At 39.4% G+C, this 15,474-nt stretch overlaps 1 protein-coding gene across 3 annotated transcripts; it reads right to left on the minus strand.

Moving 5' to 3' along the window:
* Positions 1-1,159: 1,159 nt before the first annotated feature.
* LOC145897439 (CD166 antigen-like) lies at positions 1,160-11,766 on the minus strand. Of its 3 annotated transcripts, XM_082985733.1 has the most exons (19): positions 11,670-11,766; positions 7,998-8,087; positions 7,588-7,739; positions 7,410-7,518; positions 7,097-7,225; positions 5,986-6,083; positions 5,632-5,700; positions 5,319-5,382; positions 4,900-5,008; positions 4,694-4,818; positions 4,348-4,485; positions 4,009-4,119; positions 3,711-3,830; positions 3,468-3,635; positions 3,036-3,062; positions 2,340-2,450; positions 2,177-2,263; positions 2,027-2,079; positions 1,160-1,964 (listed from the first exon to the last, which is right to left on the minus strand). In XM_082985733.1, the coding sequence occupies exons 1-19, from the start codon at positions 11,710-11,712 to the stop codon at positions 1,962-1,964; spliced, it is 1,806 nt and encodes a 601-aa protein (XP_082841859.1). In that variant the 5' UTR covers positions 11,713-11,766; the 3' UTR covers positions 1,160-1,961. The 3 variants fall into 3 exon arrangements, with proteins under 3 accessions (XP_082841859.1, XP_082841860.1, XP_082841861.1); XM_082985734.1 differs by lacking the exon at positions 3,036-3,062; XM_082985735.1 differs by lacking the exons at positions 1,160-1,964; positions 2,027-2,079; positions 2,177-2,263; positions 2,340-2,450 and adding an exon at positions 2,867-2,967.
* Positions 11,767-15,474: the final 3,708 nt, after the last annotated feature.

Below are 15,474 nucleotides of genomic sequence, written 5' to 3' on the forward strand. Positions count from 1 at the left end.
GGATGTAGCTCAAAATTGAATCACAGAAGTATACCTTAATTTGTGATTTTATGTTAGGCCCGCCTCTTGGCTACGCAGTAAGTTGAAAATTAGTTGCAAGATAGTTGCTTAAAGCACCACCTAGGGGTCATTTAGGCCCCCGATCAGTCATTATTTTAGCTAAATGGGCTGCAAAAAAATGCAAGATGGTTTTGCGAAAAAATGAATCACAAAAAACCTCAACCAATTTGCAATTTAATGTTGGCCCTAACCCTTTTCTACGCAATGGCAAAAAAAATTGTCACAGGAAAGTTGCTTTGGTTGCCCCCTGGGACTGTTTTTGCTATCCTATAGGACAAAAGATCCTCCTGGAGGCTCCTCAGATCCTTGCTGTGTTTTGGCGGATGCAGCTGCAATCAATTTTTTTTCTCTATGAATAGTACCAGTAGATCTTCATGGGTCACTGACCACAGGAAATGTTGTTGGCAAGAAAGCAAATCACTCAGTATGGGTATTAATGGTGATAGCCTTCAAAACTAGATTTTGGGGATTTAATACTGATATGCGGCCTTAACTGACACTCATTCGCGTTTTTGTGTAAGTCCTATCTCTTCTCTATGCAATGTCATCAAAGTTAGTTGCTGAAAAGTGCCTAAGCAACCTCCCAGCACTGTTTGTACCCCCCTGTTGGCCATAAGATCTTCCAGGATGCTCAACAAGTCCTTGCTATGTACAGTCTCACCCAGGAGCAAAATTTTTACTTTTAGGAATATTAGGTCCCTGTGTAAGTCACAAGACCCATCAACGGTCAGTGGGAAACAAGCGGAACAGTCGCCAGATGCATTATAGCAGAGGGGTCTTGAAAACAGGGTTTTTCCAATTTAATACCCATTTAGGTCCTTTAAATAGTACTAGTAGATCTTCATGGGTCACAAGCCACAGAAATTGTTTAGTGCAAAAAAAGCAAATCACTCAGTATGTGTATTAATGCTGTTAACCTTCGAAACTTGATTTTCATCGGAATATTTTATCAAACAAAAGGTATCGGAAAACTTCGTGTAAATGGTTGAAGATGTCCTCAAACATGGTTATTGACGCAACCTGCCGGTAGATTTGGTTATAAATTTTGGTGTTTAATTCAACTCTGTAGTGTACATTCGCCACAAACAACTACTTAACGTTGGTTCAAGTGTTTTATTTGGTGTAAATTTGCGTATGTTAAAACGTACCAAAATGCGATCGTTAGTAATATACGGCACAGTTACGAATATGACCTAGGAGCGTATTGATACATGAGTAATTATTAGGAGAGATTTCGTTATGTAACAATAGTGTAGCAACAACGAGCGACATTCTATTTGATTAATGTTTTTCGTTGTTCCAGAGACGTCTTTAAATTCAGTGCAAGAAAGCAAGGGACGTCGGTAAAAAGTATCTACAAAACGACATTCGTCGGGGTCACCAAAACCGTGCCAGAAAGAATGGAATATGGTGGCGTCAACGACGTGCGGTGACGTCACACATATATTTATATATACGCTGTTACATGTGTACATGATGGTTCACAATAGAAAATATTAAAACAGACTTGATACGCAGGTTCCGTTTAAAATCCCCAAAACAACTTGCAAACATCTTGTTGAAACTTTTTGCTCGCGCTGTAGGTAAAGATTGTGTGGTATGGTTTTTCGGCGCACAAGTAACAAAATAAAAAGAGGTGCAGCAAAAAAATATGTACATCAGGATGGCAACTGAATTCACTGGCAATTTTTTAAACGTTAATACCAACACAATCGCCAAAAGCAAATTATCACGAAAATATTTCCCGCCAAACGAGCGGGTCAGGGTGTTTATTCCTCGAGAGAAGTAAAAACAACCTATGATTTCCATGAATGCATAGGTTTAGGCGGTAATGACGAACACGTGGCGGGATTAAGGTTTGTGTTCAACAATGGAGAAGGTGATTTCATCTTTACATCAGTTCACTGAAAACATTTTGTTTGTATTATTTTAGTACAAGCCCGGTTTGTGCCACAGTTCAATTTACCTGGTCGTTACCGTTCATCAGCTTTTCCTCTTCGCCACCTTCGGGTTTGCGACCTAAACAATTCATTCATTAGTAGTGGCGGGTAACCAGAAAGTTAAAACATTCCGTTGGTTATGTCGATTTGAGTATATATTTGTGACTGTATTGTACCTGATTCAACATCGCCTGGTGCTTCGTCCTTGTTGATATCAACCGCGATATCTTCCGCGTTTTCGTCTCCCTTTTCATCACTCTTGCCTGTCGATAAAGCTCAAGATTAGTTTGGCAAAACATAATAACCGAGTGTTTTTTGCATCCAATCAAAAAAACTTACAGATAATTCCCTTGTTGTAAAGAACTGCGAGAATTATGGCAACGACCAGTAGGGCAACCAGAATTCCGATAATAATTCCAGCAATCGGTGGAGAAGAAGTTTCAATGATTTCTGTGGAACAAATAAACAAGAATATTATTAGTAGCTGAGCAAAACTTTTAAGTCAATCTGTCAGACAGCTCTTTTAAAGATGTTTTTTTATTTTTTTCAGAAAAATATATTTCGCCCTGAAAAGGGCATCATCAGTTTCTGAATATAATCATGTACGATTTAAAAGAACCAAAAAAATAATTAAAATTTTTGGTTGAAAAAGTGATTAACGTCGTCTCTGTTCTAACAATTATAGAATTGACATTTAATTGTACAAGATTCGCCAATCGTCTCAAATTACAGTTGACAGCAATTTATGGACAACGAACCGTGTTTACATGCATCATGCGTTACGTGGTGCGGGAATTTAAAGCAAAAAATATATTTCAAGGACGTTGAAGCTGCGTGGGGTTTTAATTTTGAATGTAAGCGACTGTATGAAATGATGGGTTTCAATCGATGGAACAAGCGTGCGTTGACTTTATACCTGCCATCGTCTGATCGGTTGCGACTAACGGGAACGCACTACTAGTGACAGCTACAACATATTAACAAATGTTCAAAAAAGGAAACACAGCAACACAATTAACATGCGACAACCTTCACCTTGATCGGTCGTTCCCCCTGGGTTTTCTTGGTTGCGAAAGAAAGTGAAGTTTTTTAATACTGTGCACGTAATGTGGCAACAGACAACGTTAAACAAAACTACCATGTGTAATAATAACCGTTCATATAGAATTATATGTGCAATTAGGAGGAAAAGAATGACAGTTGCATAATAAAGTGTAGTGTTGCATAATAGAGTGCATTGGACAAAAAAAGCAAATGCAATTTTCTTCTTCAGAAAAGTAGTGGTGAAAGTAGACTAAGCTGAACGGCCCGAAACGGCGTTCCGGTGAAATAATTCTTGCCGGTGCGGCAGTAAATTTATTTATTTATTCATGAAATCTTACGAAGTTTACGAAAACATGATGGTTCTTGTAAATTCAATCGTTGAGGGAAGATTTTTTTTACTTTAACAGAAAAGATTCCACTTACCAACTTGGGTGAAGTCCAGGGTCTTGGAGACAGTTTCGCTTGGTACAGCAGCATTGGTAACTTTACATTCAAACTGGGCTTCTTTGAAGGAACTGTCGAGGGGACCGACCACCAAATTGCTAGTATAGAGTTGCATCGCGGTGTCCTTGGTTTCGTTAGTGCCACTGACTAAAATTAAAATACAAAAGGACTGATTTAGTTTTATACACCAAGGTTAGGAACACTCATTTGAGGAAACATTACCTGGGCTGTCAGATCCAACTCTAACCCAATCGAACTGAGGTGCGGGGTTTGATTTTGCCGTGCAGCTGAGAATAGCCTTATCTCCTGATTTTTTCACATTTGTAGTTACAGGTCCAATTCCTGTGCATAAGAGTGATTGTTATATTAAGATTTTTAGTCACTATTTCGAATGTCAGAAATACTTGTGAAAAAACCTATTATTATTAATATTTTTATGATAAACATTGCTTTTGCAACGAAATGTTCTTTTGTATTTTGATTTAGGACAATTTTTGGATTTAAGTTTTTAACCATCTACCGTTCACGGTGACTTCTACGCTGGTTTCTTTCTCTATTCCAACTGCAGAGGATGTTTTGCAAGAGTACGTCCCACTGGTGTCAAAATCGGCGTTGACGACATCATAGGTTTCTGAGACGTTAAAATGTTGTATCGGTAAAAGGACCGAATGAACGAATGCACCAGTAACAACGAATACAAATTACATACACTTCACTCAGTTTACTATGCATCCTAAAGTTCGCTCGTTTCGATTAGAGAATTTTCACTTTTTTGGGATCTTTTACGAAGTCGAAGTATAAAATTGTGGAGTGTATTCACATACATATTGTAGTTATCACGGCACTTTGCCACACATACCACCCATCATGCCGGTATCGGCACCATCCTTAAGCCACATGTACGTAACAGCTCGGTTTGATCTTGCTTCGCAGTTGAGACTTAGTGAAGAACGTCGATTCACGGTGAGGTCTCCTGTGACGATAGGTGCATCCATGACTACAAACAAAAAAAGTTTCTATTAATTCCCTTAAAATGAAACGGAAAGAGAATGCTTTGTTTTGGGTGCAAAACATATTACTGACGTCATACCACTGAGCAGTTTATGTTAAAATATCAACATATACAAAGAAAAAACATACACAATTTATGGCCGAAAATAATTGCAAATTCCATCGTCGAAAATCAGTTTCGCTCATATACTTACAGGCAACATTGATGGTGTAGGTTGAGGTGACTGAATTTCCATTGCCAGCATCACATGTTACTTCCATTCCATTGTCAGCCGCAGTCACAGTTCTTGTGTATTCCGGTGAAGACTGGCCACCAAAACTAAACGAACGCAAAAGCTAGAATTTACAACGGCCCGAAACACATCAGTGAGAACAACCAAGGCATACACGCATTTCGTACTCGGTAATTTGGGCTGCTGGATTGCCATTGGCGCTGCAGGTGAGAATGAGAGTGTCTCCCACAAGCAGTACGTCCTTGTTTGCGGTAATAGCAACTTTGTCAGTTGGGTCTGTAAGATTAAAATGTAAAGTTATGTAAACTGTTAAAAATGTTGAAGATGACGCCTTGAATGCAATTTCGAAACAGTTCGTCTTAGTATTTCCATTATTGACTTGAAAACATGTGTCTTACGTGGGGAAAAAAAGCCTTTCTTTATACTAAACGTGTGCTTAACATTTATGATGATGTGTGAAAAAAACACATACAAAAACTTTACAAAGTAGTATTCTGACAGATCTCCTTGCGACCAGTGAATGAGGAGGCACAAACTCCTCATTTTGCTTGTAGGAGTTGAGAACGTAATATCGACTTAAACTTACATAGAACTCTGAATAACGGAAAGCTGACATTTTGAACTTTTTCGTTGTTGAGTCCGCTTCTCACCTGTTAACACAGGTTAGTCATTTAAGTTGGTACCAGAGGAACAACAGGTTTTTAGGTTTACTTGCTACCTGTTGTCAAGAAGAACGTTTGCTTTCTTCCTTGACAAAATAAACCAAAAGGCATTTGCATTTAATTGCGCTTACTTTGTACCACAAGTTACTTTGATTTATCCTCGCAGTTTCGCTTGCTTATTTGGAGGTATGTGTAAACTAAAAAAGCGAGCACCAAGGACGAGGGAAAATTTCTTACCAGGCAGTAGTACTGGGCGTTGTCGTCATTCCCAGATAGATTTACTTCCAAAACATCAGTGACTCGGACCTATAAAGTTTGTAATTGCACATTGTCTATTAAAAAACAATCATCAACGTTACAAATAAATTTATAGATGTAGAGTTAAGTCTATTTTAATTATCTCGCACCACATAGCCTACTTTTTACATAAATCATTGGTTTAAAGTATTTTTGACAGTAATATAATTAGCAACACTTCTCATGCAGGATATCGTTTATTAGTCTTATAACTAATGCATAAATAATATGCTAGGTTTTTCTGACAGTCAAGTCAGAACTTTTATTGTTTACAACTTTTCTTGTTGATCTTACAGTTAGTTTGTCAGTGCTGGACGTTGTGGTTTTTCCTTCGGTAAATACGCCGAGGTCTAAAACATTGTTCTTTTCTGGAGCTGGTACCTTGGTGCTTCCTAAACACACCAAATACTTTATAGATGACAGGTTGGTATTACATGGAATTTGAGCTTTACACAAATAAATTGTTGTTCAGGTGACCAAATAAAACAGCTGGTAACTTTTACGGTTGTCAATAAAAATGTTAGTATTGCAGAATTGTGTCAACTAGCAATATAGAGTAGTGCATTTTATTTTTGAACTCCATGCCTGGTGCACGGTTGGCTGTGGTAAACAATGCAATTAGAACACGACACAGCAAACGGTTTTCGCTACACACCGCTACTATATTCTACGTAATGCTACCAAACTACAATGAAAAAAAAGAAGAGAAAATCCTACAAATCAAAAGCGCACAACTTGACCAATCACAGTTTTGTGTGCAGTGAGGCATGACGAATTTAGGTGAAAGAGTAAATGTGTGTTTGCTTCACAGAAAAACAGTGGACTTACCGTTCCTTTTCGTTGAAACGATGGGCTCGTCTCCTATTTATGTTAGAAACAGGCAACAGGTCCAGCAAGCAAGAAAAGAAGGCAAAAACATAGGATTAGTTTGAGCAAGCAATCACCAGGTTAAAGGTGCAAAAAGACAACAAAGGTTACGACTGAAGCTTATATCCTACGCCAGTGTTTCCCAAGTTTCATAATGGGTTGGGAACCACGGCACTATGCAGTAACTATGCAGAAATGGAGGGGTACTCCAGGAAAACAAGAATACAGTTTAACGAAAGAGCGAGAGTCACAGTACGATAGGAATGATTTAATGCGAAAAAGTATTGTGCAATGGGGACAACATGCACAACATAAGCGGGACATTTACTGTTGTAAAATGTAGGTGTAGACATGATTACATGATTCGACTAAAGTTTAGATAGATTTAGAACATTCGAGGCGGCTGCAAGCGGAAAGACTTACTTGCATTTGCCTGAAACTAGTATTGTTAACACCGAAACAGCGAAAGGTTAGTTGAGAAAATAATCTAAACTACTGATTTCTACCAAATTAAACAACGCGGTCGCCACGCACATACCTCGGTAAAACTCAACGATGGGCTCAGGATAGGCGAAATCTGACTGACAAGATCCAAGGAGTTGGTACTCGCCGTTTGCTGTAAATTCGGTCATGTCCAGTGTTGGTGTTGGGTCTGCAATTGCCGACTCTGTGGCAAAGCAAAGAATGATTTACTCAGTATTAGCAAACGCTAAAACAGCCGGACGATGGTTTGGTATGACATAATCCAACCTAATTATTTTTAAATAAAGAACATTGTTATTTAAATCCAAGGTAAAACGCTAGCCCTAGTTGGACGCAACATAAGCAAATTTTGATCAAATAGGACGTACTTGCAACAACAAACTTCAACTTCGCTTCGCTTCTTCCTGCCGCGTTGAAATCAACTTCACACCACAATGTGCTGAAACCTACGTTATCTTCGAGTGTTGCGTTGGGAATCTACGACACAACATCGTTAAATGTTACAACCATGCACAACCGTCGCAATACAAAAACAGGTTAACCCACTATTAATTGGCCCTCAGATCCAATATCCAAAGCACGTGGTTCGCCGGAGTCTTTGTTTGTTGCACTTTCATCTCCCAGTTTAAAAATGTAAAGCCTCAGTCGGTTGCCATTTTCTTCTCTGTACCACCGGATAGTTGGAACTACTGACGCTGCTGCAAAGATAAAACGTGGACGTGAACTTGGATATGTGTCAGTTGAGTTGATAATGATGCAAGTTTCTGTACCGTGTTATTTGTAAACCTCAATTCGATAATTAATGTGATCAATCTGCTGGCACTATTGTTTTATACGAGATTATAACAGTAGCAGGCATTCTAGAATGATCGCATATCTCTTCCCATATGTTTTTTTACGTACACTTTTGGGAGTTTATATGGTATAAATTTCTGCCCCAAGTTGTGGCAACTTACCCTCCGTTTCGTATGTGCAAGGTATGGTGGCAGTTTCGCCATCACGAACGGATACATCATTAACAATCACGTTAACTTGGGCTTGGCAACCTAAAAACAAGAAGAAACAGGAGATATAATGTGAAACAATAATACAATCACCGATGCACAGAAAACTGAGCTAATATTGATAAATATTTTTAGACGAGTTGACCTTTCGAAAACCCATTGACAAACAAATTGTGTAGTTTTGTCCAACAAATATCTTTGGTTATGAGAGTGAGACGAAAATTGGTCGAAGCAACGGCATCTCAAATCCTTTTGGGGCCCAAATCGATTTACTGATATATAGATTTACACAAACGGTTTATATTTCCAGGAAAAAGGGGAAATATCGACTAGTAGTTTATCAATTATTTACATTGCAGTAAAGCATTTGGGGCCTTTTTTATGCCGTGTTGAAATGTCTCCGCGACCGCATGTTTTCAAAAACGAAATACGCCACAGTAGAATTAATGTTTTTGTAATTTAGCTAAAGGTATTTCTCTCCACCCATGTAGGTACAAATGGGTTGGTATTACGTCAGTTTTGGACAACGAATTCACGTACTCAGTACACATAAATAATTTAACATACCTGTGACGATACAGCGTGGGGCATATGACGTTGTCATGTGCAAGTTTTGAGGTCATATTTTCACCATATTTACAGCATTTATCCGTGATACTAACTTTCGCTGTTTTGGTTTAGACAACGTTTTAACTGTAGATTTGACTCCACGTTACTGCACAAATATTGGTTTTACTTTTCTTTCATTTAGTTTGTCCTATACACCGGCAAGGTAATTGCGTGGCACGTATACTTACGGGAATGCTGATATCCTAAACGCAAAGAGAGTCGAAACGTCTTCTATCACGAACTATCCTACTAGGTGTTTGATTTTGTGGTTGCAAGAGACGTAATGATTTCAAGTTTCAATTTTGAATGTCTATATAATAACAATGTGATTTGTGACATGGTAAAATCGCCAAATGTGTCTTTGAGCGGGACTACAGCTTACTGATGGATTAGCAGTTTGTGCACCATGCGTGAAATTCCCAAGCCAATTGTGAAGCAGATGTTTAATCGGACATCTGAGTGATCTGGCGCTACAGAAACAGTTGTGTGTGACGTCACAAACGCTCGTGTGCCCTTTAACAAGACAATCGATTGTGAAGGAAGTCTTTTGTCTTGTAGATTGGAGACGATATGTCTACACTGGTAATGGATCAGCGACACCATATGGCGCTGGAAGCGTTAAAAATGGGCTACAAAATTGTGTTCATGGAAATTTGCCCCGGGTAATTGTTGATGCGATTAAACCGTGATAATCTGTTACGAACTGAGCGTGACACTTTCTTTGTAAAAAAGATCATTGTTAAGGGTGGAATAGGCATATTTACGATTGCATACATAATAGGCACAATTGGTGGACGATATAGTTGCTGGTGCTGTACGATTCTCAAATTGTTTAAACGATATGTTTTTGCTTGAACAGGGTTAACGGTATGTCACAGTTACAAGCATTTTACCGGTTACTTCTTCTGATACCGGGTCAACATAAGGTTTTGAGGAACTCTTTGAAATACAAAAGGCCAGAGATTTTTTGGGTGGATTTCATAACGGAGGGATCGAGTGCAACAACTTCATTGGCGGGGTTGATGAATAAAATAAATCAACGTGGCGCAGTCACGCCACAACGCCTAATATCAACAAACTCAATCGCATAACACCTGAGGCAGCCCTTTCCAAGCCAGCCAAGCAGCACATCATACCCGCATACAGCAAAACCCGGCACATTGGTAATATATAAGCTTCCGCAAACATTAAGCCACAAGTTTTCCCATACCCGGATTCGAATGAAAAACTTACAACATTGCACTGTCGAAATGTTGCAATTAACCAGACCAAGTTCGTTCTGATATGAAATTCGGAACATCTGTAGGTTGTGGACAGAGGCCATCAACACACCACGCAAACCGACACTTCAAAGCATGTTTATAGCAACTAAAACATGACCTTATAGGGTTTTTCTTTATACTCTATTACTCTATTTGAAGAAAAACGACATCTTGCTCGTGAAACAGGAAACCCTTTTTAACAAGTAAAACATCGTCTATTCGGGAACAATCAAACCGCCTACACACAGTAGCTACAGACGGGAAACGAAGTCACATGAACGCCAGCTATTAGATAACGTTTGGCGGTGACGTAATATTGGACTAGCTTGTGCGATAAAACAATTTCTTAAATTGTAATCAGAGATGGTCAAATAAACCGCGTCACCTGACGTCATATGTCCGAGGACTCCTAGATAAACACAGACATTGTGACGTCACAAATAAAGATAGCAGTTGCCTGCATGATTTCGCACCTCGCCGTTGGTCTAATTATCGCTTACAGAACAATCGGGAGTGTTTGTGAGTTTGCTTTTGTGAAATTGACACCAAACTGTTGTCGAATAAAGAACAAACAACACTTGTGACGTCACAACCTATTTCCTCTAGCTCCGGCAACAATAAGATGGAATGCAGCAGTGCGAAGCCAAGTTCTAAATCTCCACACAAAAGGCATTGGAAGCTAAAGCTACAAATAAAACGTCCTATAAACGTTCACAGCGGGAAGCGACGAATTTGGTAAACCCAAAAGAGGAACTCCCTCGAACTGTGTGAGAAAGGAATGGCCAAAAGCAGAACCATGTCTCGGCACAATCGTTACGTATTGGTTATTAGACGCCCGATTTGCATAAAAGGCCACATTAGGAGTAACATTAAATGTGCGCTAAAACCTTATTGATTTTAACGGTTGAATGCATGGCAACTGTAATAGCCCAGGGCCAAATTTAAATCGCCTAGAGCGCTGAATATGCGGCACATTCTTCCTTGTTGGTCAATTAAATCACTGAATTAAACGCCAGCTCCCAGTGGAAACAAAATTTCAGCCAAACTCTAAAAGTAGCAAAATGCATTTTCCTTTACAGTTTTTCGCATTAAAACTGAAAGAAAGAAAAAAATATAGGAACTATTAAAAACCATTTGGAATAGGCCATTTGAGTGTGTAGGTAGTTTTGTCAGCCAGTCGTAAGTAGGCTTGGCGTAAAACCATGTGTTAAACACGCCAAGCCGCTGCATTCCTCCTTCGGGCTGATAAGAGAAGCTTTTCATGCGTGAATTCACTACAGGCAGTTCGGATGGTTAACATCATGGTATTTGGATTTGCGATTGCGAAAATACTTCGTTGACGTATAGCAGAAACAAACCACACGATATTGCTTATGTACACTTTTAAAGATTCATCATTCGGAAGCTCAAACTCAACCTTTTTTGCCCCTCAGACGTTTGTATCAATGAATTACACAATATTCATAGTCTGTATTGTTGCACTCAAATTTTTTATATGAAAAACTGATGTAGCGAATGGTTCACTGTATTTGAGTTTGAAAACTATTGTTATTTACTGACATGTGTTTGGTTGGCAAACGTTTTTTTACAAAAAGCTTCAAAACTACTACGTAAACAGTAGACTAAATGTTCAAAATTAACATGCTTGTCTGTACAAACAGCGAAATAATACTTTGAGAATTTGTAAATCACATTTTCGTCAACAATAATCAGTAAAAACACAATTATTATTCAACAACCACAAAGAACTTACCAATTAAGGAAACGAGCATCACGGCAATAGCTCTTCTCAGCATTGTGACAGTTCCAAATTGATACAAGTCTAGCAGTTACAAACTTTCTGTGGAAACAGTTAAAAGTAGTTTTGTTAGGATCACCTCTTCAAACAACCATAACGAGTGTGTTAAGCCAGCCGTGACATTCCTATCATATGACGGCATAACGCGTTCTGTCCATGTAATAAGTGGCGCGAACGTTGAAAAACAACCCTGACATGAAGCGGTTTTATTTATTGATTTCCAGAAGGCAAAAGTTAACACTAGTCGCTTGAAACTGCGGCAGCTGAAAACGTTCGAAGCTCATAAAATAACGGAATTCCGAAAACCGCATAGCAAATATTGCCATGTGTGTCCAAACTTGTCGTAACGTTTTCTGTTCTACATTCACATTGGAATTCCATTTTGGTTCCTTTTGATGTATAATCGTTCTTCCACATACCAAGCTATCTTCAAATCAAAACTCGGGGTGTCTTAAAAATGCGACCTTTCGACCAGATGGCCTGTTTATCTCATTAATGAATTCCGAAGGTGGGAGAGGAAAGTGCTTAGCCTACTTTATCGGTGTGGTATTTGGGGCAGCAATTCGCCGTTTCGCCGAGTCGACAAAAGAAGTTGCAACTTTGCCGCCAGCGTGTCAACCCGTTCCACTTTCACAAGTTTTTTTCGGTAAATAATTGTTTTTAGTAACGTACATGAATATATTTAAGGGTATGCCAAATTTACACGGAAATACAGGCTACCACGAAGCGAACGTGATGGAGCAAGAAGAACGTGATGGAGTTTAAGTTACGGCCGACGAGTAACTAAAACATTGTCGTTTTCAGACTCTTTACAAGCGCGTCGAACGTTCCACAAAAACAACCTCGTAAAGGTACAAGCAAAATACAAAAAGCCCACGCTCTCAAATTACACGTAATCGTCCTACTGGTGCACCATTTAGACTAATGAATTAAGCAACCCCAAATAGATCTACCGCGGTTTTCAATACCTTATGTGTATGAGTGAGTCCTATTGCTTGGAAAAGCCGTAAATAACAAGTAGTATGACGTCAGAAAAAATCAATTTAACATGGAAATACGGCGGCGGTTTTTAAAATATTTGACACCCACGCATCCACGGTTTTGACTGAAAAATGCGGGTTGTAATGCAGGTTAGACCCAGCTGCTAAGCTAACTCCCTTCGGAGTATCTGACAATCAACCCCGATAGAGGAGGCGAAAACCACACAATATAATAAATCTTGACTGGATCTGTGCTTGTTCGTCAATCAACAACAACTCTTACGTAATTCGCTGTTGTAGTTTCCAAGTTTATTAGGTCAAAAAGTCGTGTAACCTACAAGAAGAATCTTACGTCATCACGTTTTTATGAGGAAAGTTGGCCATCTACAATTGCAACATCAAATATTGATTCGCTTCTGGACTGGAATGTTAGTTTTCCATCTAAGTCAACATTCTTATCTCAGTTAATCGCTGTTGTGGCACTCGCGCGCTAACCACACGCCAAAGTGGGTCACTTCATCTAAAACTTAAACTGGAATGTTTTTTGAATTGCTGCTTTTTTCCATATATTTTATCTAATACATATTATGTGCGATATTTTGTCAAATTCTGGCATCACAAATACACTTGCATGAAAAACAGGAAAATTGGCAAATTTATTGCACAAACTGGCATTGTAACAATGTAATATTTACCATAAATTCTTGTTTTCGGGATTATAGAAATTAGAAACGACAAACACAACTGCTTCACCAAACCTGGCATAAGACCAAATAAACTTCACAATAAACTAAAATATTCTTCAGATTTTTCATGCCGAGCAGGCACCTGAGTGGGCGCGGTTCTGCCCTCAGTAACTCCTCGTCCGAGCACCTCTCCTACCTCTCAATCTTTCGTGCTTTGCCATCTATCAACCTTATCTTCATCTTTCCTATCCCTTTTTCTCGTGTGCAGTAAAGCGAAAAAAAAAACGTTTCGCTTCACTGCGTGTCTGCCCACGCCTGCCCTCGGGCCTTCCATTTCGCACACGTTTTCCATCGCCTCGGCGAAAAAGTAAAATCACTTCTTTCTTGCTTCCTGAAGAAAATTGAGCATTGCCATTTGAAAACTTACCACCAAGAGTGAATTTATTTTGATATGTGAATACGCACACCATAGTTGTCGGCAAAATTAAAGTTTCGATTTTTTTCTCGGCTTGCGAATAAAAAGAACCGCTCTTGTTCGAAAATACATTATTTCAGGATCGTGAACAACCACATACTGTTTCGTGATCAGGTGATGGTGAACATTTTAACCTTGCATGCAAGTTTGCTGCTTGCTGTACACACCTACAGCCCTGAAAAAGTTTAAAGCAAAGCATTTGTTTTCAAGGCCGAACCGAGCGGTTCCGCTGAAATGAACATGCGCCTTTAAAGGTGTGTTCATTGAGACGTGACGACAAGTGACTCACCGCATTTGGGTTTTATGCTAATAGTATTAGTCACAATCTTATAACACAGCCCACACGTGAATGAATAAATGGAGACTTTCTTCCGTTATTCGGATGTTTTATGTTTGAGTCAGACCGGATGGTTTTTAAATTATTGTTGCGACATTCTGATTGCAACAACCAACCCAACGCGCAGTTTGAAGTATTAAACCGAGAGCCAAACTGGATTTTACACGGGTTAACGTCGAGCAAGAGGATTACACGCTTGTTTTGTTTCGCCACAGACAAGTTATGGACGCGCCGAAAGCTCAGAGAGGCGCTTCGGCGCCGTTTCATTCGGGCCCAGAAGTAGAAAGAGAACGAATGTCCCATTGTTTACTCTACACCACTCAGAAATGTGACTGTGTTTTTCTCGTCTCCACGCCGTGAGCCAAAGTAAAATAATTTGTATGCATTGTGTCTGCGACTGTGCTGCACGTGACAAAAGGCCATGAACAACGATGCCTTAGGGCGCTGATGATATATCTGTAACCTCTTACGTTAACCTGGTAATTTACCGCTAGCATGAAATTCTCACTGAAAGCAATTGGACAACCAGCAGCGTTTTCACATCTGTAATATTTGAATCGTACATTTTGCAAATGGGACCACTTGTCCAGTATCAGTTTTTGCATTTGTTTTGTGTTAAAAAGCGTCACCTACTTTTTGGCGCAATAAACACCAAGTTAGTCCTACCAGCAATTGTCGTCGTCAGTCAGTATGTCGTCACAATGGCGTAGGTTTCCTGATTTCATTGTGACGTTATCGGGTCGGACTTTCAGCTGTCCCATACAAGAATCTGACACCTTTTCGCTCCTAAGTAAACCTTTTGTAACGTGACTTCCAATTTGAAAACTTTCCCGCGCGTTTACTGCATCCCGGTTGGAAAGCATTGTGACGTAGCTGATGTAGCAACAAAGCGCAAATTTGTTTGTGCTGAATTGGGTCGATAGAGTGAATGAAAAGCAGTTTGCCATCGCCATGTGAGATCACAAGCACCATTGTGGCATAATAAAGAGTTTATGTGAACTCACAGTGAGTGGTGTTGCGTATTTGCTGGCACACGCGCACAAGGCGTACCTTTATTTCCCAATAGTATATTGCCAGAGTCGAATCTCATAAAACATTTTACAGCACCACACGGAAACGCTGAAGATGCATCATAATTAATGATGACGAATGCGCGTTTTGGTGTCATTAACCTCATTTGCGTTAATTACTTTAGAAATGAGCAGACTTGAGTCGCCGTGCAGTTGTCCCGAGGGTGATGTCACAAATGTCTATTGTCTGACGTGTATCATGTAATGCGCGG

The sequence above is a fragment of the Ascidia mentula genome, chromosome 4 (assembly GCF_947561715.1).
Source record: "Ascidia mentula chromosome 4, kaAscMent1.1, whole genome shotgun sequence".
In the NCBI taxonomy this organism is placed as follows: Eukaryota; Metazoa; Chordata; class Ascidiacea; order Phlebobranchia; family Ascidiidae; genus Ascidia; species Ascidia mentula.

Bases quoted from the DNA above. Each gene is read 5' to 3' on its own strand.
- LOC145897439 (XM_082985733.1), bottom strand. From the start codon at position 11,712: ATGCTGAGAAGAGCTATTGCCGTGATGCTCGTTTCCTTAATTG. The intron at 7,519-7,587 runs GTGGGTTAACCT...GTTGTGTCGTAG, and splicing joins GATCTGAGGGCCAATTAATA to ATTCCCAACGCAACACTCGA. The intron at 3,063-3,467 runs GTAAGTGGAATC...TTCGCAACCAAG, and splicing joins CCTGGACTTCACCCAAGTTG to AAAACCCAGGGGGAACGACC.